Source organism: Symphodus melops (assembly GCF_947650265.1).
Source record: "Symphodus melops genome assembly, chromosome: 17".
Lineage (NCBI taxonomy): Eukaryota > Metazoa > Chordata > Actinopteri > Labriformes > Labridae > Symphodus > Symphodus melops.
Genome location: NC_136707.1, coordinates 3523416 through 3548391, shown reverse-complemented (window position 1 = coordinate 3548391; position 24976 = coordinate 3523416). Strand labels below are relative to the sequence as shown.

The following is a 24976-nucleotide window of genomic DNA, read 5'->3' as shown; positions in this document are numbered from 1 at the left end:
ACAGATAGAACAGATTCTAACTGACCTGAAAAGCCTTGGCATGTTTCTAATAAGTTCCACGAGCAGAAACGAGCTCAAACTAGGATCAATGTTGGAGATGCTTTTGAAAAATAAAGAGAGGTTAGAGTGCAGAAAGAATTCAAGACCCATGCAGAGCTGGTTAAACACTGAAGCTGCAGAGTCCGTGACACGACACCCTGCGAGGAGGCGGGGGAGACGGCTCTCTCCAATGTAGCACCCATTTGAAATGCTAGGTGTCAGAGTTATATATTAGTTCTTTTAAGTTAAAACACAATTATATGATTAAGAGTTTTTGAATAGTTTATGACCAACACATAACAAGTGTTCACCTTCTTACACCTAGCTTAATGACTAGCTAAATGTGCTTAGCCGAGCCTACAATATACCACTTGGTTAGCAATTTTTTTTTTTACCTTCGATCAAAATCTAACCCATTACTAGCATACAACTAGCTAGTGACCATTTTCTGGGCAAGTTACGGAAAATGTGTAATATACTATCCTAAAGTAACTGAGGTACAACATTAACTTGTTGCTAGGAAGAATACAAACTCAAAATGCCGCTTTGGGTAGAAGCCTAAAATGGGTTCCATCTTTAAGATTGGTGCTGCAATGAACCAATAACAAGAGAGAGGGGGAGGTTTCATAGAAGCATGTATCTAGATCTGATTTTCTGTCAGTCTCCAGGAGCTGAATTACTTTATTTAAACTAGAGATGCTCCAACTGTCATTTCGCTGTCCTTAAGTCTTTGATAAACAGCGCTGCAGTGGCGCTAACATGAAAAAGCTTGTTTACCCAGCCCTGGATGCCCTGCTTCCTCTGAGCTGTGTGACTGCAGAAAAAGGGGGGGGGGATGAAGATGCATGTGGGCCTCTGTGCCTTTACGGGGTCATTACCAAGATGAATATAGTGATTATAAGGATGAATAAGGTGTGATTATGAAGATGAATATGGCGATTAGGACTCTTGTCACTGCTGCTGGGGTTGCTGTTCATTAGAGAGGAGAGGATGTCAGCGTGTAACATGCGTGAACCCATTACCTTTCCTTTCACAGGGGGATTTACACGCACATGCCTGTACTTACCTATGCAGGCTCATGCTGCAACGCCCTAACAGCAGAATAGAGGAGGCCATTCATGTTCATTTGGGCGGTTTAATGACCCATGTATGCAATATATCTCTTTTCAATGGATGTTTGGGGCTACGATCTCCCATATGTGTTTGACCCAAAAAGGATGCATGTATACCTGACTGCATTTTCTGGCTACTGCTCGAGCTGACGCCAGCTTGGATGTTTGGCTGGTTGTGAAACAGCAGCTGACGAATGCCACATGCTGTGTCACTGAAGTCTCTGTGTGTCCAGAGGTTAAAGACACCTGACTGGCTCCGTCCTTGTGTGTGGGACTCCTCTGACACACTCTGTGGCGGCCTGGAAAGTTTTTTGAGAACGCCGCCCACTGACGAATCAGAAGTGGGCTTTATTCTCTCTCTCTCTCTCTCACACACACTAACTCTTTCTCTTTAAACAGCACCTCCTACTCAGTGAAGAGTCCTTCTGACCCCCTGCATCCAACACCCTCCCCTCCTCCATCTTCCCCATCCTGTCATGCACCTCCTCCGTGTTTGTGTCTCATCAAACCTTTGTCTCTGTCTGCAGCGCTGTGGCGGCTGTGATCGTGTTTGATCGCTGTTTGAGGGTTGTTGTTTGGTTGTTTTTTTTTCTCGTGTGTGGGCAGGCCCGGCCAGGATGTCTCTCTCCTCAGGCATCAAGGAAGGATTCATCCGGTTCGGCTTTTTTTTCCTCCATCCTACAGATCTGTACATTGTTATAATAGGCAATGTGAATACCACTTGGAGAAAAAAAGAGCTGGTATTTGTTGTGAACAAACCAGTGGTTCCAATAGTTTCCGATTATTTAATGATTCTCTCTTTGGTGTGCTATATTAAAAGCTGCAGCTGGATACATTTAATTCAGCCTTTTTTTTTTTTTTTTTTTACATCTAAGTGTATGATTTATTCACCTGTTAAGAGCTCCTCTCCATCTTTAGCTGGATAGTGTGTATGGGCTGCTTCAACTATATTTATTTAATAGCAGAGTTTGCATCGGGCGGCGGCTGTGGCTCAGTTGGTTGATTCATCGTCGTCTCTCAACCAAACGGTCGAGGGTTTGATCCCAAGCTCCTGCGAGCAACATGTCCGATGTGTCCTTGGGCAAGACACGTAAGCCAGAAGTACTCGTGCGACATAGGAATGGGATTAGTTACTTCTGATGGTCTCACTTTATAGTAACCTCTGCTAAACAGAGGGTATGAATGTGCTAGAAAAGTGCTACATAAGCTCAAATCCATTTACCATTACTTTGTGGTATCCAAAGGTCTTTACTTCCTGTAACCTCGTGGATACTGGTAGAATTAGGGTGACGCTGTGGTTGCCACGTGAGTGTTTGCATTTCACTGGAAATGAAATGTTACCAGATGGATTTTTAGTCTCGGCAAACTTGTAACTGGCGAGTGTTTTTAGCATCAAGCAACAACAAAAAAGTGGCAGCTTGACACCTTTTAGATCGTTTGACTGACATCACCCATCCTGCATCGTAAGTATTGCACATTGTTTTTGCAGTGGTCAAACGATATATCTGTCTCAGACATAATGAATACTGAACACCGCTAATCAATAAGTGAAGAAAAAAAATCAAGGAAGAAATAAGGGGTTGTCAATAAAAGGCCTGACGTCCCAGTCGGAAAGTGGGTTTTTTTTTTCTCAGCTGCATCATAGAGCTTTTTTAACTAGTCAACACCGACACCTTGGAACACTTCCACTGTAAGCAGAGCTAAGCCTCAGCTGGAGCCACTCCAGACCTCTGCACCTGTATGTGGAAGGACACAGCAACACAGCAGGCCCAGGAGGAGCCTCCCCTCATCGTGGTGTGTTTTGGGTTCTGAAAACAGGGGAGACTCTAACCGAATAAACCCCCACGTCCCTCAGGAGAAGACCCAGAGCCTCACTGTGGTGGGCAGCTATAAATCTATCTCCATTCCTCCCCCCCCACCCCACCATCACTCCCCCTTCTCTCCACCGCACTCCACTCCTGAGTGCTTCCCTGTCTCTCTGGGCAGTGTGGTAATGAAGTGCTTTATGGCTCCAGAGGACAGGAGGGGACGTGAGGGGGGGGGGCATTGGGTTAGCCCATAGCTCATACCCACTCACAAAGCCCCTACATTAAACAAACACTCAAACACATCAACCCAACCCCATCACAAGGGTCCGACAGGGGGTTTGATCCCAGCATGAGATCTCAGATAACCTGCTATTTCCCCTTGATTTATTCTGGAGAGTCAGGTTTTGGACGAGCGTCTGGATTTCAACTCAAAACCCAAAACCATGCTCTTAATGACGGTGCGATGTTTGGAGGGTTTCATTTTTCATCCAGAGCCCCTTTGAGAGCGTAAGAGTGACTAAAGGCTGCACAAATAAACCTGACTCACTTTCCTTATCGTCGGGAAGAACATGTTTTTGTAATATTATATATTGCTAGCTTTCTCAGTGACGTTTATGTCCATGTTAGCCGTCTTGTCACAGGGGTGGCAAAGCCTGTTTGTCTTGCTGTCAAATGGTATCAGGAGGAAATGGTGATGGTGTAACCTCTTTGCGTTTGGTGACTAAACATAAAGAAATATCAAACAGACACAATATGTACATCAGAAGAGGAAAAGCCTCAGTTAACATCAGGATTGTCGTTTCAGTGTGATGATTCGGTGGATGAATATGGAACTTCTTCTGCAATTTTAAAATGAATTTAGAAGATGCTTTTGTCCAAAGTGATGTACATCTGAGAGTAAGTCGAACACAAGCAAGGATGTAGGGAGGAGGAAACAACGTCAGGAAGTGCAAACAAACAAAGTTTCAGGTGGGCGTGCTCTCCCCGCTCTACAACCTGAATGTAAACAAGCACAGCGAATGAAGAGCACCTCATGACAGCGGCTCAATACGGCAGTAATATGATCTCAAAAAGTGAGATTAAGTAGGCTGTGTCAGGTTAAACTCACACATTGTCCAGAGCTGTGTGAGATCATATTTAGCACGTGTGTGTGTGTGTGTGTGTGTGTGTGTGTGTGTGTGTGGGGATGACGACGGCTTGTTGGTGGCCCCTCGCGCTGCACGAGTTCGCACACACTCAGGGAGGTCTCCCAAATGAAAATGCAATTATAAAACATTCAGCAGCCTGCTGAGTTTACATGTCTTACAATAAAAGGACTTTTTGGAGTGGTTAAGTCTCACATAAATCTTTCAGCACGCTAATTGAAGCAGTTTCCCCAATAGGCTACTCTCCACAGCTGCTATTACAAATCGCACTGCTGCGGATGGGACGCCCAGCTGCAAAACCAAATCTTACACCCACTTGATAACGTTGTTAAGACTCACACATGGTGCTCTGCGGATTGCTGCTGCCGCTGCTAGTTTTCTCAGACAGCTCCACTGGGAGTGTGTGATGTAGTCGTATGTAAACACAAGTCATCTCTCAGTGAAATGTGCTCTGAGAGGCGGCACAAGTGTGTCTCCCTGCTCCTCTTCCTTCCTTTCTACTAGAAATTCGACTTTTTTTTTTAAGTGGGTAAACAGAAGAGGAACACAGTGTTCACTCCAGCCTGTGGGAGGCTGTGGAGTTACACCTACATTTCACATCTGAACGTTAGCATGCTAGCTGTCGATCATCTCCACCTGAGCTTCAGAGTTTGTTTGTTTTTTTTGACATGACGCTCACGTTGTGGGTCTTTAAATGCTGCAGACTATGAGTCTGAAGAACGTCAGGATTCTGAGAAATAAAATCTGATTATTGGATTGTTTTTGGTCGAGTCCCTAACTTCGTCAAATCCTAGAAATCATTTCACCTCTTAGAGATTTATTAGCAAAGAAAAATACTTAAGATGCAAAATCCAAAAAAGGGGCATCAGGCAACATTTCAAGTTCAACAATTTATGCTAATTTATAAGGCATCAGCCACCTTCAAACATCAGCCCTTTACAGTTTGCGATCCTGCAACAGAGCAATGAAGTTCTGGGACCATCATAACGTTGCAGCGTGATGCTGACGCCCCAGTGTGTGATTTCACATTGCTTCAGGCATTGCAGAAGGGGGAGCGGCAATACAACAAACAGTTGAAGCTTTACATACACAAGCGATCAGACATGCGCACACACACACACACACACTCACAGCGCTGTTCTACCCTGCCGACTCTGACGTTACACATTGCTTCTGCCCCCCCCCCTACCCCCCTCTTGTTTTGCCTCTGGTGCTACCATTGATGAAAGGTCAGGGGCAATCGACTTCACTCGGCTATTCTGCCACTGTTTTTACAAATTGCAGACGAGGTGTAACAGAGGCGTAAACACTCCGCCTTGAAATGGCAACACTCGAGCTACCAATAGTTTTCATACTTCCTCGCTCTTTTACTACTATGCTTTGTATTCAAACGAACTTGGTAATGATGTGACGTAATGATACGTACAGAAATGCGAACATGAGCTGTCTTGTCTTTTTCATACATTGCTGTTTTATCTTGAACCAAAGAGGTCAAAAAGCTCCAGCAACACTTCATACTTGTAGTATGAAGATCAACTGAATGAATAAATTAGACCGTCATGTTTCGGCTTTTGGCTTTAGTCAGGGTAAAGTTGGTCTGTGTGTTTTTAATCTCTTCGAGCCTTTCACTCTTTATCTTTGGTGAACCCCACTCTGCCCTTATCGTGAATTAAAGCCTGATTTTTCTTCATATTTTCACTATCCTTTTTTATTTATTTATTGTTTAATTTATTATTATACAATTGGTCAAATTCAGTACTTTTTTATGACCTATAAAAGGTAAAACAATATATTTGCAACCGTTACAGCACTTGAGTTCCCTTTCTGATCAAATAGGTCCCTTTAGCTGTATGCTAGCCTGCTAAAGCTAACAGAGATTTCCTCTCCAGCTGATTGGAGCAAGTCCAATTCTAATCTCCAGTGCGCCGCTAAAAGAGTGTTCTGTTGTCTATTGGTTCATCAAGTTCAAAACTGTGCAGGTCTGTTAAACTCTGGAGGGCTTTTTCATGGCTCAGCAATTACTGAGACCTAAACTGTGACTCTCCAACTTGATGTATTCCACCTCCCACTCCATCGTCCTCTCTCTGTCCTTCAAAACCTCTCTGTTCCCTGCCCTTCCTATATTTATCTCTCCTCGTCCTTCCAATTACGTCGTCTCTGTCCCTGCTTTTCTGTCTTTATCTCACCCTCTCTCTCTCTCTCTCTCTCTCTCTCTCTCTCGAAATTGCTACAGAACCTGTTGATGAAAATCGATCAGTTTTTGATTATTGGCCAAAAATGAACAGAGGGAGAGCAGAGTGAGCGCGCACACACACACAATGTCAGTACATTGGACTGTACCTACAAAACATGTTCCCACACGATAAACCACTAAAACTTTCCTCACTTGCACTAAAACTCTTTGTGCATTTCTGTTTCCTTCCGCCTGGTTTTGGATTTTGGAGTCAAAGTGGGAGATTGGCCGTTTGTTTTGCTGATATTTTCCAGAGCTTGTGTTGAGCTCAAACTCTTAACAGGTGACTATAGTTTGGAGGCGAGCTGGTCGCCCTCGCACAAACACTGTCACAGGTGGGAGAGTGGATCGAGTATGCTTTGATGCCTTAGAGTGAAACTCTCTAATGTTAGTAGTCATCACCAGGGGGGTCCACCTGTCACAAAGTAATAACTGCACCCCGCTGTGCCCATCATGCCTCCATGCCAAAACCTCCTCTGCAACACCTGGCGTCATGGTAACCAACACCTGTTCACCTAATTAGAAGGACACTGGAGGGAGAGAAGATGAAGAAGTTAATGAAACGCTAATCTGGTCCAATCAAGCGCCCCGGCATCTGCCTCCTGGCTGCAACAGCGGGTCGCAGTAATGGCCGCCTTATGCGCTCTTCCCCTGCCGGCCCAACTTCAGTGACCTCATCAATGCTAAAACTCCACCGAGAGGCCGTGAATAGAGGAGAGCAGACAGGAGGGAGAAGGAGAGACGGGACTGAGGAGCTCCCTGGGTGAGCAGAGGAGTTGTACGTAGAGGTGTCAGGATAAAGAGATGAGGTTCTCTGTGCGCAGCAGTTGGAGCGGCTCCAGCTCCAACCAGCTGCGCCACTCTTGTTTACAATCCACCAACTGGTGCCTTACAGGGCTGCTGCTCAGGTCTCGTTTTTGGAGGGCGTCTTATGGTCAATGCCAGAGAGCCATGAGCAGGCATTTGTACAAAAGGGTCCACTGACACAAGTTGTTCGTAACTTCCAGTACCATGCATTTATTTTTAAAACAACACAACCTCTATTATTTTAAGGAGCCATAGTATTGAAGGGGTTTGGGTTTGGACTGTATCTGGTATATTGACAACCCTACTGCTGGCAATTAAAAAACCGACTCGCCACCAGAAAGTTGAGTTTTGCAGAATAGTTTGTGTGTCTAGTTGGTTTCTTCTCGTAGGAACTCGGCTGAACTGTTTTTTTCTGTTTTTCCCAAACAGGAACCTTAAAAGGAATGTGCAAACAGATAGACCATTTTCCCGAGGAAACAGATTACGAAGCAGACCCGTCTGAGTACTTCTTACGTGAGTATCTTGTCTCATTTTCTAACCCAGAATTCTCTTTTTGCACATTAGATTACAGCCTGCTCTTCTAAAGTTCTTTCATGCCTGCTCTGAATATTTTTTGATATTTGTTCCACTTTTCTTTTTTTCTTTTTTTTTGCACCGTCTCAGACATGAGCGCCGTGCCAGTATCTGATCTTGGCCCGTGTGTCGCTGGTGTCTCCGCCTGCTTTTAGCGCGAGGCCGGCCAGGCTGAGCCGTGCCAAGCAGCTCGTCTGTTTTTGCTGCTCGGCTGTGTGTAACATAACGTGCAGTGTTACAGTCGGCTGTGTACCCTGTAAACACAGCCCATTGATTTCTGCTCCCTTTCCCTTTGTGCAAGCAAGACGGAGATGCTTGTCGAACTCATTTGCCTGCTAATCCTAAAAATCACAACAATGACTTGGAGCTCATGATGTACTGTTAGTACCATTAGTTCAATATTCCCTTCTTATTGGCCAATTAAAGTATTTATGACATTTATTTTATGAGTTACAGACTTGAGCTTGTGTTTAAAATCTAAACACTTGAATGGAGATAAATGGGTCTATGCTTCCCTCAGCTTTAGGGACGACACTGATTTCATTTTTATGTTGCAGTTCTTCTAGTTTTTTTGCAGCGGTCCAATCAGAAAGACTTTTTTTTTTGTATCTGCCAATTTGGATGTCGTCTTGCTGTAAGGCAATCTGTTGGGGATAACTTTCGTGTAGAGCATCCCTGCATTAGAAAACTATTGGTTTGCAGATTATATCCACACATGTAACAAAACATCATGACGGGACTTGAATTGAAAGATGTTGGACTTGTGTGCAGGCCGATTGTCTGAAACAAACTGTGGCTTTCATAATGTTCAACTACAGGGCAATGGAGGATTGATTTTTGTAGCAAGTAGTGTAAAGATTATAATTAGAAAATCTGTCATTACAGTTCATTTACTAATCCCAGGGGCGCTCCATTGATTGTTGGATTGGCTCATTAGCTGTTTTATGAAGAGTTTGATGCTGGGTTGTTTTAAGTTTAGTCTAGCATGTTAGCATGGTGAGGGCTTCAAAGGAAATGAAGAAATGGTCATTAAAATAAGTTCTTTTAATTACTGAATGTTGTTTGATGGCTTGGTAATGCTCGAAGCATTCACACATTTATAATCTTGAGAGTTGGAAGGTCCATTTTCATTTAGGGATGCTGCTGCTGGTAGCTATGCTAAGCTAGCTGATGAATATGTTGTTGAAAACACATATCATGGGCTGTCTGCATTTTAACCAAATATTAACATTTATTAGGATTTTATTTTACTTCCACCTCTGTGCCGGCATCAGAGATGGTAAAAATATCAGAGTAAGACGGCCGAGGAGTTGGGGGAGAACAGCACTCTGTGTGTGTGTGTCTGTCTGAGAGTGCGTCTATGTGGAGGTCTAGCTGTTTGTATGTTGTGTTTCTGCAATGCCGTAACACATTGTGAAATCACCCACTGAAGCACCAACACTGTATCACCCTATCAAGACGAAAGTGCAAAGACGTCATGGCGCAGGGTCTCGTTACAGCAATGTTGCAGAATGGCAACCTTTAAAAGGCTCAGTCTGTTTTCTCACTGACTTGTTATCTGTTAAAGTAACTATTTTTTCTGACTTGCACATTATTTAAAATTGCAAAAAAAAAAAAAAGTGAAAACTGTGCCTGAAACTGATCAAGAAATGTTTGTCTTTCTTCACACTGTTGTAGCACATGAGCAAACCAGAGTCCCGAGTCTCTATTGAACCCCCGCCCCCACACTGCTGCAGCCCGCAGTTATTGGAAACTCAAAGTCAGAAAGTGAGTCTCTTCGTCTCCATCAGTGGGGACAGTAATTGAGGCCTCTCACAGAGCGGAGCAGTGCGTGCCAGTGCTGGAGATTAAGCCCCGCCAATTAGGCTGTGTTTGACTTAGCGCTCTGAGCGGTTGTTCCCGTCCATATGTGCCAGAGACGACCGTTATGATAACCGCTCTGGTAATGATTCTAACGATGCCGGGGCGGTGGTGAAGTCAGATCAGTCTTCTGAGGAGTGTGGGGGGGGGGGAGGGGGTCTCTCCGGCTGGGGATGACGGGGTCGCAGGTTGGACGCCGGGCCTTTTCGTTTTTTTTCGCTGCAGACGGCCGTCTTTGCGCGTGCATGTGTGCGTTTGGTGTGTGTGTGTGTGTGTTAACCTCTTCCTGGGCTGTGATTGGAGGAGAAGGCTGCAGTGCTCCCAGTGGCTTGCCAATTAGGACACTCACATCCATAAATATTTCAGCCTCCTTCTTATATAGGTCAGGGCTCTCTCGATTTCTGTCTCTCACACTCACACCGCCTCTCTTCACCCTCGTAATATTTCATGTCAGGGGTGTTACGCCACCTATTTGTCGTCTTTGATGACGATTCAGCACTTCAAGCTGTGTCCTGGGTGCATGAAGAGGTCAGAGGAATACACAGCAACTCCTGTGAAGTATTTTTTTACATCTGCCTAGTCGGATTTTACGGACACACACCTGGCATTTCCATAATGAGGAGTTTCACGGTGCCTCTGGGTGGCCGAAGACAGAGGAAAGCTGCCTCCGCTCTGGCATGCAGGAGAGGGAGAGAGTTACGCAACAAAATGATGTCATTTCAGGTGAAGGCCCTGGCGGAAATGACATCATCGGGGGGCTCTCTTGGTCCAAAGTCGAGGGGACACGCCGGTGATGTCATCAAACGGCGTGGCGAGGAGATTATTTGGTGCTGCAGTTGCTGAGCAGAAAACGACCAAATCTGACTCTATTCTGTGAAACACGCTCCCCCGCTTCCAACACACACACACATGCTGATCTGCTGTCCTTATGCTGACACACACACACACACACACACACACACACATACAACTCAACACATATCAGTAGCTTCTGTGTGGTTGTATGTGTGTGTCTCTTCCGTGAGTCCTCAGCTCTCCCAATAGCAAGGCTTGCTTTGCACAGCCACACGGGGTTATATAAGCCAGCTGAGGCACACTAAAGCGCCAGTGGGTTTTTAGATCATGCCGTGTCGGAGCTCCCATCATCCACTGCTCTACTGGGCGCTAAGCAGCTGAGAGAGAAGAAAGGGGGGAAGAAAACGCCCAGTTATGCAAGCGAATAATGTAATACTGAAAGACATCAATTCAGTGTAATAAAGAGAGGACGGTGATGTCAGGGAAGGAGGGGTGTGTGGGTCTGACTGCTGAAAGAAATGGTGTTAGTCACAGGAGAGCGTTTTTGTGATCCAGAAGTTTTCGGAGTACTTTGTTCTGTTTTGATATCAGCGCCATTATTGGCGGTATAATCCGTCTTTCTTTGGGATTATGTGAGGATAAATGATCTGAATGATCTCGACTTTTCAGATAGTACGATGGTCAGTTTTGTTTTTTTGTTTTTTTTATTTTATGTTGTGCCTTTATTGGAGAGATAGGACAGTGGACAGGGAGAGAGACAGAGAAGGGGAACGACAAGGAGACGCAGTGCGGATTCGAACCCGGTCCGCCCGTCGTGGAAAAAACCCACAACTGTCGTACATGGAGGGCCCGAAATAACCACTGCACAACCTGCGCTGTGCTTAAGAGAAGAGCAAAATCAAATCACGGCTGACACTGAAGAAATGAGGATTGGACTAGATGGGGTTGAGATCGTTATTTTACGCACCAAGAACCGGGCTGCCAGAGTTGATGATATCGTTTTTGTCACGAAGCATACCCGCCAACCTCCTTCATGATCCTCCTGACTTGGTCTGACGACCACCCTGGACTGGTCACCAGCCATCCCACAGGGACTATTGTTGTGGTGACCCCTGCTCTGTTTATCAGCGTGTTGTTTGATTGGTGGGGTTGAATCTATAACACCGTTGAGTCTTCCTTTGTGTTTTTGAAATGCAGAAAATGTAATTCACAGTCGATTCTGTGGAGACTGATCGAGTCAGATCAATTTGATCGGCAAGTATCGTCATTGTAACCGTTCGTATTCTGGAGAGTGGACGGTTCATCCAGCAGTGGAGGTCATCAATTATTGCTTTGAAAAGTGGGTTGAAGTTGAGAGTGATCCGCTCTGACAGCCCGAGGGAAACATTAATGCTTAAATACATGATATGACCCCTGCATAAAGGGATCATTGGTGTCTGTCACAATCAGACTGTTGCTTTAAAATGGAAGGATGAACGAGTTGTTTTTTCCCGTGGATACAGTCGTCATTGGAGAATGACTCAGTGTGTTTAGAGCGGTAGATTATTCACAGATATTTGAGTATGATGCCACAACTTTGACTCTTTCAGTGAAGATTGAGTTTCTTGCAGAGGAATGTATCATCTGCATAGAGACTGACCGTATGCTGTATATTTGGAGAGATGAGAAAAGTCAGTGATATTGTAGCATTATTCAGTATGTATCTTTCTCTGACTGATAAGTGGGGGCTTATAGATAAATATATATCTATATAATATATCATCTGTATACAGACTGATCTCCTAAACTCCCTTTATGCCACTCTTCTGCTTTAGGCTGTGTGTTTACTTGAGACAGAGATGGCGAGTATATTTGATGAACATTGTGATACATGTAGCTGCATAAAGACAAGCTATTCCCCTTTCGATGTTGGTTGATACAGCCAAACAAAGCTGCGAGACTGATTCAGGACATCAGGGACTAAATGATTATTTGCAGTGTCGAATCAGTTTCCCAAGCTTGACATCATTTCACAACATGTATTACTTTTTTTATTAAAGTTGCACTTTTAAATTCCCATCACACGTTGCCTCTTTAAGATCAATAAGAAGAAAAGATAAAAGAACATTTTATTCATTATTACTCTGCACGAATTAACTGCAGACTCACACAAAGCCAGAATTAGTGTAGAATTGAATTAGGCCACATCGTTGGGCTCCCATGATTCATTTAAAAAGGCTCAAAGGCAAGTACATTCAGCATGTGAGCCAGTCAAAAGTCAATTAACAGACAGAAACAATCAGAAAAAGGTAAAAAGCAGAAATAAGTGTTGGCGCCATTTTGACCCCTTCATTTAACTTTCTCATGAACTTTCCCCCAAGCCGGCGTTAATCTCTGCCCCCGGTGTTTGCATGTGTTAATCTGACAGTACTCACTGACATTGATGACAGAAGGGCAGGCCTGTCACAGCCTGTGCCGCCCTGGGGCCTCACTGCAGACTGGACGATGGCCTGATCTGGCTTTGGTGTTGCCCAATAAAATCAATGGGTCTGGGGCATGACACGCAGCAGCTTGTAGCGCAAGAGAAGAGGGGGGGTGGCTAGTCAACCAGTGCAGAGGATCCAGCACCAGTTTGTGTATAAGGGTGTGTGTGTGTGTGTGTGTGTGTGTGTGTGTGTGTGGAGGAGGGTGGTCGGCCTCACTAGGGGGCTTTGATGTGATCTGAGGATGGCTTCAGAGAATAAATAATGTGGATTTACAAGTTGAAGAAGTGGACATCCTGTGTTTGCGTTAGCGGGCGTTCCAGTCATCCACAGTGACATTGAGTGTGCTGTACGTCTCCAGCAGTCCCAACGACAAAAAAAAAAAAAAAAAGAAAGAAAAGGAAGCCATTGACTGATACATAAAACACAGAGCACAGACACGAGACAATAAATTTAAAACCAATCATTTTTGTCCTGGTTGACCGTGTGAGTGCTAGCGCTCTAACTTTATATCTTATTAACAGGGAATATAGAGACAGCACAGCTTGTAAAACACAGAGGTGAGAGAGTGTGTCCTCGTATAAAAGTGAGATTAGAAAATATACAGCACAAGCTACTGTACGGTGTTAGGCTGTCACAGTGGCACCATCAAGAGACAGCATCTGCACCCTCTCTCATCACTTTCACACGCACGTAGTTATTCATCAACCCTGAAAAGTCCCAGCACGGAGCGAGAGAAAACTGCAAATTAAATACCTGTGTCGTTTTTTTATATCCAGAAATAAAGCATCAAGTAGTCAGGTTAGAGTGTCTGCTGGCTTTTTGGTGCAAAACACATCAATATATATAAGAACATTTTTTACTGTCAAAGCCTGGAAGGAACACGTATCCAAACACGATCACAAGCGAAATGACCTCCAGCTGCTGCAACACGAAGAGAAAAAACACAATTTGAAGCTCAGTAGTTGACTTCAGTGTGAGATACGTCACAGGAATGTGCTTTGTGTGCAGATCTCGAGGTCACCAGCTGTAAAATTATACCTCCGCTGACATCAGATTTTGCAGGAAAAGCCAGAAGAACTTACTCTGTAGTTTGTCCTTACCTGGGGGGAAAAAAAATCATTGGAGCAATCGATTCAATCCGTAAGTGATTTAAACTCATGTTTGTCTTCTCATTACCCTAAACTACAATGTGTCTGCGTGTCGTTACTGAGCTCTCGTAGTGCTACAGAGCAGTGATGTTCCTTCACGTATAGGAGGTATGCCAACAAAGTCGATGAAGTGCAAGATTTCATGCGATTCAATCCATCCATTATCTATGCTGCTTGTCCTGTTCAGGGTCACGGGGGGCTGGAGTCGATCTCAGCTGTCATTGGGTAAGAGGAGGGGGGGGGCGGTTAAGCTATTGGACTGGTCACCAGTCAATCCCAGGTCTGACACGTACAGAAGAAACAGACGGAAAATCATGTTTGCATTTGAACCTTCCAGCGATCTGGAGTCACCGTCAGTGGACTGAAGGGGCGATCACAGTTCATGACGTGTGTTCTGTGGATTGTCTGCCTGCCAGGTGAAGTGATTCGAGATCTGTGTTCTACTGACCCCTCTGTGTGTGTTATGAGTGAGCATGTAGCATGTACTCATGGACTCTGACGGCGGCTGTGTTGTTGTGTGTAGGGATCGTCCATGTTGATAAGAGGTTGATGCTGGTTGGAGATAATGAGAAAACGCAGGAAAGTACATAAAAATTGTGAAAACTAATTAAAAAAAAAAAAGACAGAAAATTTGAGTGTGAATTCAAACAATAGGTCCATAGAATAGTCTGTAATGAGTTCGCAGAGTAATCTAAATTGTCAAATCTAAGCATCCCGGCTTCCTCTCTGGTTGGGGTTTATAAATGCCAGAGAGTGAGACTTACATTTATTTTCTCATCAATTCACGTCAAATTGCTTTCTGCCTGCGAGCGGCGTTGTCAAGACACATAAGCTTCCTGATGCAAGCCGAACGCTGCGTAAGCATTTCCTGCACATTTTGAATTTAGCCCCCACGAGCTAATTTCCTTTGTTTACGCAAATAGTTTCACGCTGTGTGTTGTAGCGCACTCGTACGACACTCCCACTGTGTGTTTTCAGAGATGTTTGATTGAGGGAGGGAACGGGGGATTGGGGTTGACGGGGCAACAAGCGGAGGACGATGCAAGGACTCTGTATAGATGAAGAAGAGGAGGAGGAGGAGGAGGAGGAGGTGTGGAGCGGATTAATAAGCGTTTGTAGTATTAAATCAATGTGCCCGGGAGCCGAGGCACCTGATTAGCATGACCCTGTCCTGCACATCAGCACATTCTGAGCTGGGGGAGGCTGATTAAGAGCCAATGCTAATTTCCTCTCAACCCTGTCAATGAAAGAGAGAGAAAATGAGGGAGAGAGAGAGAGAGAGAGAGAGAGAGAGAGAGAGGGAAAGTTAAGACAGAGGGAGAGAGAGAAATCCAAAACTATCAGGAGAGAGAGAGAGAGAGAGAGAGTCAATGACATGGAGAAAGAGAGAGGTTAAGACAAAGTAAAAGAAAAGAGGGATGAACAGAAGGAGAATGAATTAAAGACATTGGGTAGAAGAGAGGAAGGACACAAGACAGAGAGAGAGAGAGAGTAAAAGAGAAGACAGGGAGAGAAAAGTTAAAGACGAAGAGGAAGCATAGACTAAATAGAAGAAGAGAGGGGAAGAAAAAGTAGAAAAACAGAATCAGAGAGGGAGAAAGAGAGAGTTAAAAGTAAGCAGGAATAAGAGACGGAGAGAGGGAGAGAGAAAGACAGGGAGAGAAAATTCAAAAAAGAGCAGGTGAGTGAGAGAACGACTAGGAGAAAGAGAGATGAGGTAAAAGAGAAGAAGGATACAGAGGGAGGAAGAATGACAGGAAGACAAAGAGAGGAAGGAAGAGGTGCTTCTGAAGTCACATAATTTGATATAGTTTTTGTGTTTGAATCTGCAAAAATGTTACCAAAATAATCAGTCTTGAGACTTTAGATGAACAAGTCTTACTTAGCATTGACTAGAGACTTCAAAGCAAATATTAAATGCTGGGTCTTTGCCATGTTTGCTCCCTTGTGTGTTTTCTCTCTGGCGTTCTGGGAAATTAAAGCAACTGCCAGTCAGTGCATCAAGCTGACTCACTGCAAAGCTGCTCAGATGCCTCTGAATATTCAGAGTATTTACCGTGTGGACTCAGGTTGCATGAGTAAAAGCCACAGAGGCACTGAGGAGGACTAGCTGCAGCAGAGAGCCGGCCACGGGGCCTGCACGGGTGTAGAGTCTCATTAAGTGGTTTGTCAGTCGGCGTTGAGCGGTGCCAGCGCTCGGACACCAGCCTGAGCTGCAGCCGTGCCAATCGATACAGTACACACAGTATCTGCTCTCACCCTGAGTCTCTGCGAGCAGGTTGGCACGCATGCTGGCAAGACTACAGAGCCGGGCGGAGCTAATGATCCTCCATGGCTTGTTATAACAGCTCCTTCCTCCGGTGCAGACACGAAGAGAGCAGGAGGAGCGAGACACCGGCCTCGTCCTTACCTGGAGAAAAGAGGAAACAACTCATTCCTGTACTCACTTTTCATTGGTCATTGGTTTGAACTTCATATTACTCTCATGCACGTACAGGTGCGTCACTTTATATTCCATATAATGGCATAGCATCCTATCCCGTCATTTCCTGTGAAATGACAACCATCTGCAGGCGACTGCAGCAGCAGAACAATACTCCAAGTACGAGTAGGAGTTTCAATTAAAACGAGAAAAGTCACTGAAGCTTGAAGACAAATATAAAACTGCATTAAATGGAAATTCTCCAGTAAATTACAGCTGCCTCGAAATGTCTTCACATGCCACAGTAGCAGCTGTTAAAAGTTGTGTTCAACTGCTGCATTGTGTCCAAAGTGTAAATAAGCGTGTGGCATCAACAAAAAGTTGAGCTATCCATACATTCATAATTCATTGTTTCATTTATGATGACCGTCTTCACAGTAATCAACTCTCCCTTTTCTCCCCAAACTCAAATATGTATGTCAATCAAAGAGGAATTCAAATATTGGTGATATTCAGTGTTCGTTCAGTAAACTCAGAGTACATGAGATTTTCTCCAATCTGTGGAAAGTAGACCTGTGTGCCAATTCTCACTTGTGTGCTCCTGATGGACGGGAAAACAACCAGTGAAAGAGGTGGTAAATAGAAAAAGTGCCAATCATGACTAAACCGAGTCAATAAAAATCAGAGTTTGAGGAGGATTTTAATTTGTATTTTTCTTCGGCTTTGGAGATTTCATCTCATTTGAATTGAATTTAAAAGAATTTGGTGCAACTTGCTGTTGATCTATTCTCTTAAGAGGGTAGGATTTAAGTTAAGCCGTCAATATGAAGAAGCTCCTCTCTTAGTTAGCTGTGTTAGTTGAGTTAAATTTCATTTCAAGAACCCCAATTTATTCGTTGTTTATATGACTTCCATATTTATAAAATGTTCAAACAATGGGATTTAAATTTTCACACTAAGTAAACATTGGCATGCTGCTCTGTTTCTGCTGACGACGAAGATTTTTACATATTGAAATATTATCTGTTGCCTGGAAACCAAACACAGTTAGCTAACTTAAGCTAATGCTAACTTAAAAACTCCTCAAATTTGCTAAATCTCCTCTAACTGATTTTTTAATGTTTCCAAACAATTCTTTAAAATAGTCTTGAAAATTGTGTAATGCTTAAACACTGAAGGGAAAATACATCCACTGTAAACATGTTTATCTCAGCTGTAAAGCATTTAATATGGGACCTAATGGAGATTCCTTTTCTTTTGAAACCAGCCTCTAGTGGACAAACAAGGAACTGCAGGTTTGACCTTTCACCTTGGCTAGATTTTTCTACACTGGAGGTTGCCGCTGTGTCATACACAGTCCTGATCTTCCACTTATAACTCCAGTAGACTTAGCAACAGCTGGTGTTGAGTTTCACAAACACAATTGAACGGGGTGTCACATGAATATGGGTGTTGTGTCGGGGACAGAAACAGAAGATGCTCAACTCTTTGTGATTGTGACCTCGACCCAAATCAAAACAGTGACCTCAGTGCTAATCACACGGCTCCCTGGAGCTTCCTTTCATGAGAGCTGAGGCGAGCGCTTCAGAAACACAAGACGCTGCGGAGTTTGCTCTGTCATTAGCTATTAGCACCGAGGTCAACGCTTTCATTTTGACAGCGTTTTACCACACAGGAGAGTTGTGACCAGGACTGTAGCCATCCCAGCAGCCCTCTGTCAGAATAATGTCACCCTGGCTGGGATAATCACCAATACACATCCGGTTCTTACAGGCTGTCAAGTTTTACCATGCATAGTTATAAATATCACAACAGCTTTTTGGGGTTTTTTTATTGCAAAAGTTATGACAAGATGAAAGTCAATAATTATACAATACACAGCGCACATTTCTCCTTAAACGTTCTGCTTTTTTAATCTTCAGCCTGATATTTATGTCTGAAGTAAAGCTTCACCTCCTCTAACTTTACTTCCAGCCAAACCAGCTACAACAGTAAAGTACTGTTTTTCAATTATTGCTATGTAATCATATATTGTATAACACAGGAGCAGAATTTTGTTTGAAAGTACTATTGCTGCATTAGAGCTGTCGAACCATGTATTTTTTAAATTGCAATTAATGGCTGTATTTTGTTTACTCTTTTATTTTGAATTTTAAGCTAAGGGTGCTGTACTTCCTGTTTGAATATGAACCTGCTTTAGCATTGAACTCAAATAAAGAAGGTAAATCGAAGGTTGTAACATTTACTTAACAGCAGTAAGGGTACTTGTTACGGATCAAAATGAAGACAGCTTAAAAGGAACAAAGTGAAAACAGTTAAATGTCAGGAGGTGGATATTACTTTGACTTGTCAGCTGAGCTGTTTGAGAGGGTTTTTTTTTTAACTTATGAGCTATTCAGGGTTGCTCTTTTCCATCTTTGTGACTACAGGAAAACACTTGCTTGTCCATGGTGCGACACAAGGAACAAAGTGTCATTCTGATGGGATAAATCATTAAAGATTTGACGATATAATCCAAGTCAAAAAAGGTTTTGATTGGTGTTCATTTTTACAATTTCACTATTATGAGCCGCTGCCAGCAGTAATCATTTGATTGCAGGATCTTTTGTGTTTTCTCAGTTTGACATGTTTGACAAAAGCTGTAACTGTTAGCCTGCAGCTAATGTTGGATAGAAGACTAACATCAGCTCAATATATCAGCAAATCGATATGTGCAGGACGGTTAAACATTGTCATTTTATTTTGCACTAACGCTTCCATAACAGAGCCGAGTGCTTGTCTCTCTGTCAGCCTGTCAGTTTCTCAGCCTGCCTCCCCCCGGGGTGCTGCGGCGCTTAAACATCCCTCCAGGCAGGATCCCAAACTCTGACAGTCAGTCGGTCTGTAGGAGATGGAAAGTGAAGATGTGAAAGCTCATGAATGTGGTGAGAAGAGATTGATTGTGAATAGGTGTCCTCTCCGATAGAAGCAGCCTTTACTGCCTTTGGGCACAGTTATTGTCCCGTCTTTCTCCAACATTTCCCATCGTCAGCCCTCACTGCAGGCAACATGCTGTTCTGAGACTCGACTATCTGAGCCTCATGTGTACGTAATGTGCACACTGACACACACACACACACACACACACACACAGGAAAACAGAGTGCTGCAGCCTGTCAGGAAAAAATCTGCAGGGACTTCAGCCTTTTCGTCCGAGGTATACGCCTGGTCAGCCAAACCCAGGGGCAGCAAACTGGAGCCTGATCCGAGGGAAGGCACAGTGCATGCTGGGAGGTCACTGTGAAGGTCACTGCACTTTTCAGTCTGCTGCTGCTAAACACGGATGTTAATAGAGAGAATGCATAGGACTGGAGCTGCACCACAGGGAAGATGATCCTCGAAGCCATGCATATGAGTTGGACGCTCTCATCCTGGAACACTCCAGCATCGCTCGCCTGATCTTGGCTTTCAAGATTTCTCAGAAGACTTTAAACCTGGGGCACTTTTTCTGCAGACACAAGCTGCTGCTGCTGCTGCTGCAAAGAATCTTTCTGTGTTTGCATGTAATGTGGTCTGTAGGACTGTTAGTTTGACAAAACGTGAAACAATGGATACAAATGCATAAAGATTTGAATTGTTTTTTTGTTTATGTTTTCTTCAGGCTTGAGTGTCCAGGCCATGATGTCTGAACTGAATGGGGTTTTTTTTTTACTTCAAGTGTCATATCTGAATTCCACCAAACATGGGCTGAATTTATGACCCTTTTAAAAAATGCAAAAACATCCGGCAATGATTAAATTGTGCAATTAAATATTTAGCTACTTACAATATTCAAACCTTAATGGACAGTTGTTTTGATGCCTGAGGCTTTGGAATAATGTTAAGACTGAGGAGCAGCAGCTTTAGAAACAGCTGATCGTTTGAACCAAAAAAGACAAAACTGAAAATGATCCCAGTGATATATTGGGCTCATCGAGGTCAGCTATAGGGAATAAAAGAATTCAAAGAAATGATTGCACAGTGTTTTGCCCTTATTTGATAGGACAGCTTAAGAGTGACAGAAAATGTGTGTTGTGTGTGTGTGTGTGTGTGTGTGGGTGAGGAGCAGGAGGCCGACCTGTGACCGACGCAGCGAGGAGTGTAACCTCTAAGTTGGCACTAAATGGAGTGTCACCTTGAGGTGCAGCACTACTTAACAACCCCTCAGTTCACAATCGATACATTCTTTTAGTCCTGTGTCCGTGTCCATCTCTGCAAATGAAGCTGAAGCATGAAATCAAACCTCTGCCCTCTCTCAGGTAACGCGCCGCGCCGCCGTGTCGATGCCTTCAGGGTTAACAGCAGAGAGCGATGGAGGCTGGAGACGGTGGGGGGGGAATTTAGGAAGAGAGATACATTTAGAGCGGGACACAGGAGCAGGGTCAACTCCCAGGACAACTTAATATTTAATCAACCCACCTCACCTGTAACCCAAAACCCCACAATCCCCTTCGGACACGCGAGGAGACGAATGGGGGAGAAAGGGAGAAAAAGTGAAAGGCAGGGGGAGGGCGAGTCGACACTTTATCTTCCGAATTGTTTTGTGCTTTGACAGAGTGTCGATTAAAAGAGACTGGGAGAGAGAGGGAGGGAGAGAGAGAGAGAGAGAGAGAGAGAGAGAGAGACCAAAAGACATTGCCTGGGTGACAAAGACGATGTGATGTCTGTGGTTAGTAGACGGGAGAAAGAAAAATGAGACATGTGAATGACAGCATTAAAATGTTCTTCATCATACAGACTGGAGCTGTTTGGGACAAGGTTAAAGAGGGTGATGATAGTGATGGATGACATGATGAGAAGAGAGCTAAGACAGGGAGCAGAGACATTCCCGTGTCGGGTCAAACACTTTACAGAAAGGTGCTCGGGATGAGATGTGCACAACTTTCTCCCCAGGTTTATACAAACGTAGACGACGTCCTTTGTTATGGGTTGATGCCATTGACTGTACATGCAAATGGACCGTGTGCCTCAGCCTCCTCCTGTTGAACAGGATGAAGTCAAAATGATGGGATGTTGAGAATTTGGAACCAGTATGGACACCGTGCAGCGTCCCTCAGTCCTCAGCAGAGCAGGTTCTTGTGTCGGTTTGAGCAGCCTCAGCGTGCTTCACCCTTAAAGGGATACTTCACCCATTTACATGAAGCTGTGTATCGTTAGAAACATGGTAGCAGTGTTGAACGGTCGTGAATCCAGCCCTCATTTTGCCCTGAGACGAGAAAAACGTGTTTTTCTTTGCTTGAAAGTTTTCTTCATGGGATGTAAAAAGCGTCATATTGCATCACATGAAGAAAACTTCCAAGCAAAGAAAACAAATTTTTCTTGTCTCAGTGCAAAATGAGGGTTGGATTCACGACCATTCAACACTACTACCATGTTTCTAATGATACACAGCTTCATGCAAATGGGTGAAGTATCCCTTTAAAGTCCAGTAAGTTTCGTAATGTGAGGGCTGGATCCGCCTGTCTTATAAACTGAGGATGCTTCCTGACTACGTGAAGCCATGCGTGTGTTGTATGAGCTCAGCGTGAGGGCAGGCCAGTGCTTAAGAACGCCACGGGACGACGTTGCTAGTGTGAGAGCGCATTAAGGGAAAACTTTTGACCAGATGGTGGAAACGTCAGGAGGGGGGTTTTTTTGTCTCTGAGGAACCAAACATGAAGCTTCAGGTCAATCCGACCAGTGGTGGTTGAAATGAAAACTTTGGGGAAACAGATTGATGCTTTTGTTTCTGTTTCACACATAAACCCCTCTGAAGCTGACTGCAGTGTACGAGACCTCTGAATGTAAACCTGTGTGTTTACTCACTACACTCTTCGTTTCTCTCCTTTGTTTATGGAATTGTACAACCTTTTTTTTGCTGCAGAAAAACTCCGTCTCAAACTTTCAGCGAGGCGTGAAGGGGATCTTTAAATGAACAACCTCGTCCACGAGATGGACGATACTAACCAGTAGATATCGACTGCCAGGCCAATAATGACGAGCCAATCAGAGTAATGGCTTCTTGTTTTCAACAAAATACTTCCTGAACTCCAGTCTCTTCATATCTTTTCATGTTTTGTATGACAACTAATGCATTTATTAAAAGGATGTATTTTAAGGGTTTTTAACAATAAAAAAAAAAGTCTGTTCCTTAAAGATGGATCTTTTTTATCGCACCTTCAAGAAAGCCTCCTTTTTAAATCTAAGCATTGGAAACCAATGTCCAGATAAGCTGAGATTGAAAGTAGCCTTTAGTGAGAAGGAGTTCGTGCTCGTTCTCCTCCTTCGGTTGAACAACTAAAACTGTTCTTATTGCTGGAACACATTTAAAACAAGTGTGTTCAGTGTGAAACGTTTCCGGAATTTGTCTTGCTAGATATTGCGTTTAAATTTGGGGATCTGAAGCCCATGATGAAAATGAGCCAATCAGGGCTCGTGTGTCAGCCTGCTTCAGTAGAGTTCGTAGAAAAAGCTCTGGAAACCTTAAAGCTTCAGGAAAATCCTTTTGTAAGTATTATTCACAAAGTGACGCATGAGGCACAACACAATCTAAAGCGGCGTCAGCGCACTGAGTCAGCTTCCAGCTCAGGAGGAGGAGCGACGAGTGTCCAGCCAGCTGTGGCCTCCTCTTCGGGCTCCCCTGCAGTGCACATGTTGATGCTGCTTTACCAACGAGCTGTGAAGATGTTTGGGGACTTTACACGATAAGTGACTCCCTGATAAGGAGAGGGCTGTGTGTGTGTGTGTGTGTGTGTGTGTGTGTGTATGCAGGGGTAGTATTTGGATGAATGGCGTCAGGTACGCAGGCATGCAGGGGCCGCCAGGAGCCCCAGCAGGCTCTCTGTGGAGGCGCAGGCAGCAGAGCCACCCAGTCCGGCGTCAGCACTTTGGAGAGAAGCTGAAAAAGTGCTGAGGTGGCGAGCTCGTAAGAGATGAGGTAAAGTGGTGAAAATTTAAGCAGGCTGATGAAAGTTTAAGGGCGCATGTTAAACAGGAGAGAGGCGGAGAGAGATGTGGCGGCCGTAAAGTTTAAGAGGCAAGGGTACGACAGGAGGACACTGTGGAAAAAAAAAAAAAAAAAAAAAAAAGTACATTCTCTGTAGACTTGTCGGTTTTTGTTTTTTTCCCCCTTTTCAAGCATGACTCTAATTGTACCTGACACCTGAGGGCGTAGTGCAGCTCGCTCCGACCCTGCCTTGACCTTGAAAGTACCCTCATTTTCCCCGTCCACTTTTTTTTGCTTCTTGATAATTAGCTGCAAGGACGCTGGTCGGTTTCAAGGACGCGTGGCTGCATCCCTCTGCACTGCGGCCTGGCTCATATACATGCCAGAGCCCTGTAGCACTTTTGTTGACTGCCGTTCACATGATGCTACATAAAGCAGCCAGTAAGCGCTGTGGTCTGCGGATAAGTGTGCTGAGAGAGAGAGAGAGAGAGAGAGAGAGAGAGAGAGGGAGAGTGAAGCGGTGTGATTACATAAGGTTGGGTAACAGGCTCACTGTGGGGATACACACTCTCTCGACGGTGTTGATGGAGTCTTTCACAGGCCTGATGGGGTGTTGATTAGGATGTGCACGCACACACAAGAAGCAGATGCTGAAATGGATTCTAATGTGCCTCCCCTCTCTCTCTCTCTTTGTCTCTCGCTCCCTCTGCTTTATCATTTCCTTCATTTCTGTCATTTTCTCTCTTTTCTTTGCTGCCCCCCTTTGGCTGTTTTTTTTTTTTTTTCTTCCTCTCGCTGTGTGAAATCACATCTCCATGCCACCCTTCTTTCGTCCCTCACTGATATCCAGGTGCGGTGCGAGCCTCCAGCATCTTCCCCATCCTCAGCGTCATCCTGCTCTTCATGGGAGGCCTGTGTATAGCTGCCAGTGAGTTTTATAAGTCACGTCACAACATCATCCTCAGCGCGGGAATCTTCTTCGTGTCTGCAGGTGAGTCAAACGGCGACAACGCGAGACAGGAAGTGTCTCGTTGACACGCTGACTTAAAGGCAGCGCCCCCCCCCCGACCTCGATGACCACGGCCTGCAGTGGCTTCACAACAAGCCTCTCACGTGTTTTGTCACTTGATTGAGCTGATGTGATCCGAGGTGGGCGCTGTCATTGAATGATTTGACCTCGTTAACGGGGAATCCGTTAACTTGGATTGTATTTATGACGATGTGATTTTACAGTTCTTTGGTTGATAGCGATTTTGTCAAACAATGAAATGATGACAATGATTGCTCATTATTACTAAAGCTCTAGTTTATGTTATTGTTTCATTAGTTTGTGACGAACAAAATCAATAATAGACAAGGTTTTTAACTTCACACTTTTGGAGCCTTGCAAACCTTTCTCAACTATCATCAGTTACTTTCTCCAGTGTGTCCCTGTAGCAATGGCCTTTGGGCGTCATGGCAACAGTTATTACACGTGCACATTCCCTGCATGAAAAAACAATGGGCTGAAGACTGTCACAGAGTCATGTTGGTGCAAAATCCAGAAATATTTCTTCACCTTGTCAGTCGACATGTTTTTTTCTTTTTCTTTTTCTTCTTCACCTCCGTTTGTCAACAAAAGCACGT

At 44.3% G+C, this 24976-nt stretch overlaps 1 protein-coding gene and 1 long non-coding RNA gene across 2 annotated transcripts in view; one reads left to right on the top strand and one right to left on the bottom strand.

Annotated features, from left to right (window-relative positions):
• LOC306838762 overlaps positions 1-24976 on the bottom strand; it is a 37079-nt gene that overhangs the window by 1175 nt on the left and 10928 nt on the right. The window lies entirely within an intron of this gene.
• The window catches only part of cacng2a (calcium channel, voltage-dependent, gamma subunit 2a), a 57825-nt gene that overhangs the window by 30569 nt on the left and 2280 nt on the right, over positions 1-24976 (top strand). The window contains exons 2-3 of the mRNA XM_079367109.1: positions 7574-7657; positions 24201-24341. Of these exons, the coding sequence (XP_079223235.1) occupies positions 7574-7657; positions 24201-24341 (225 nt within the window). The remainder of the gene's footprint in view (positions 1-7573; positions 7658-24200; positions 24342-24976) is intronic.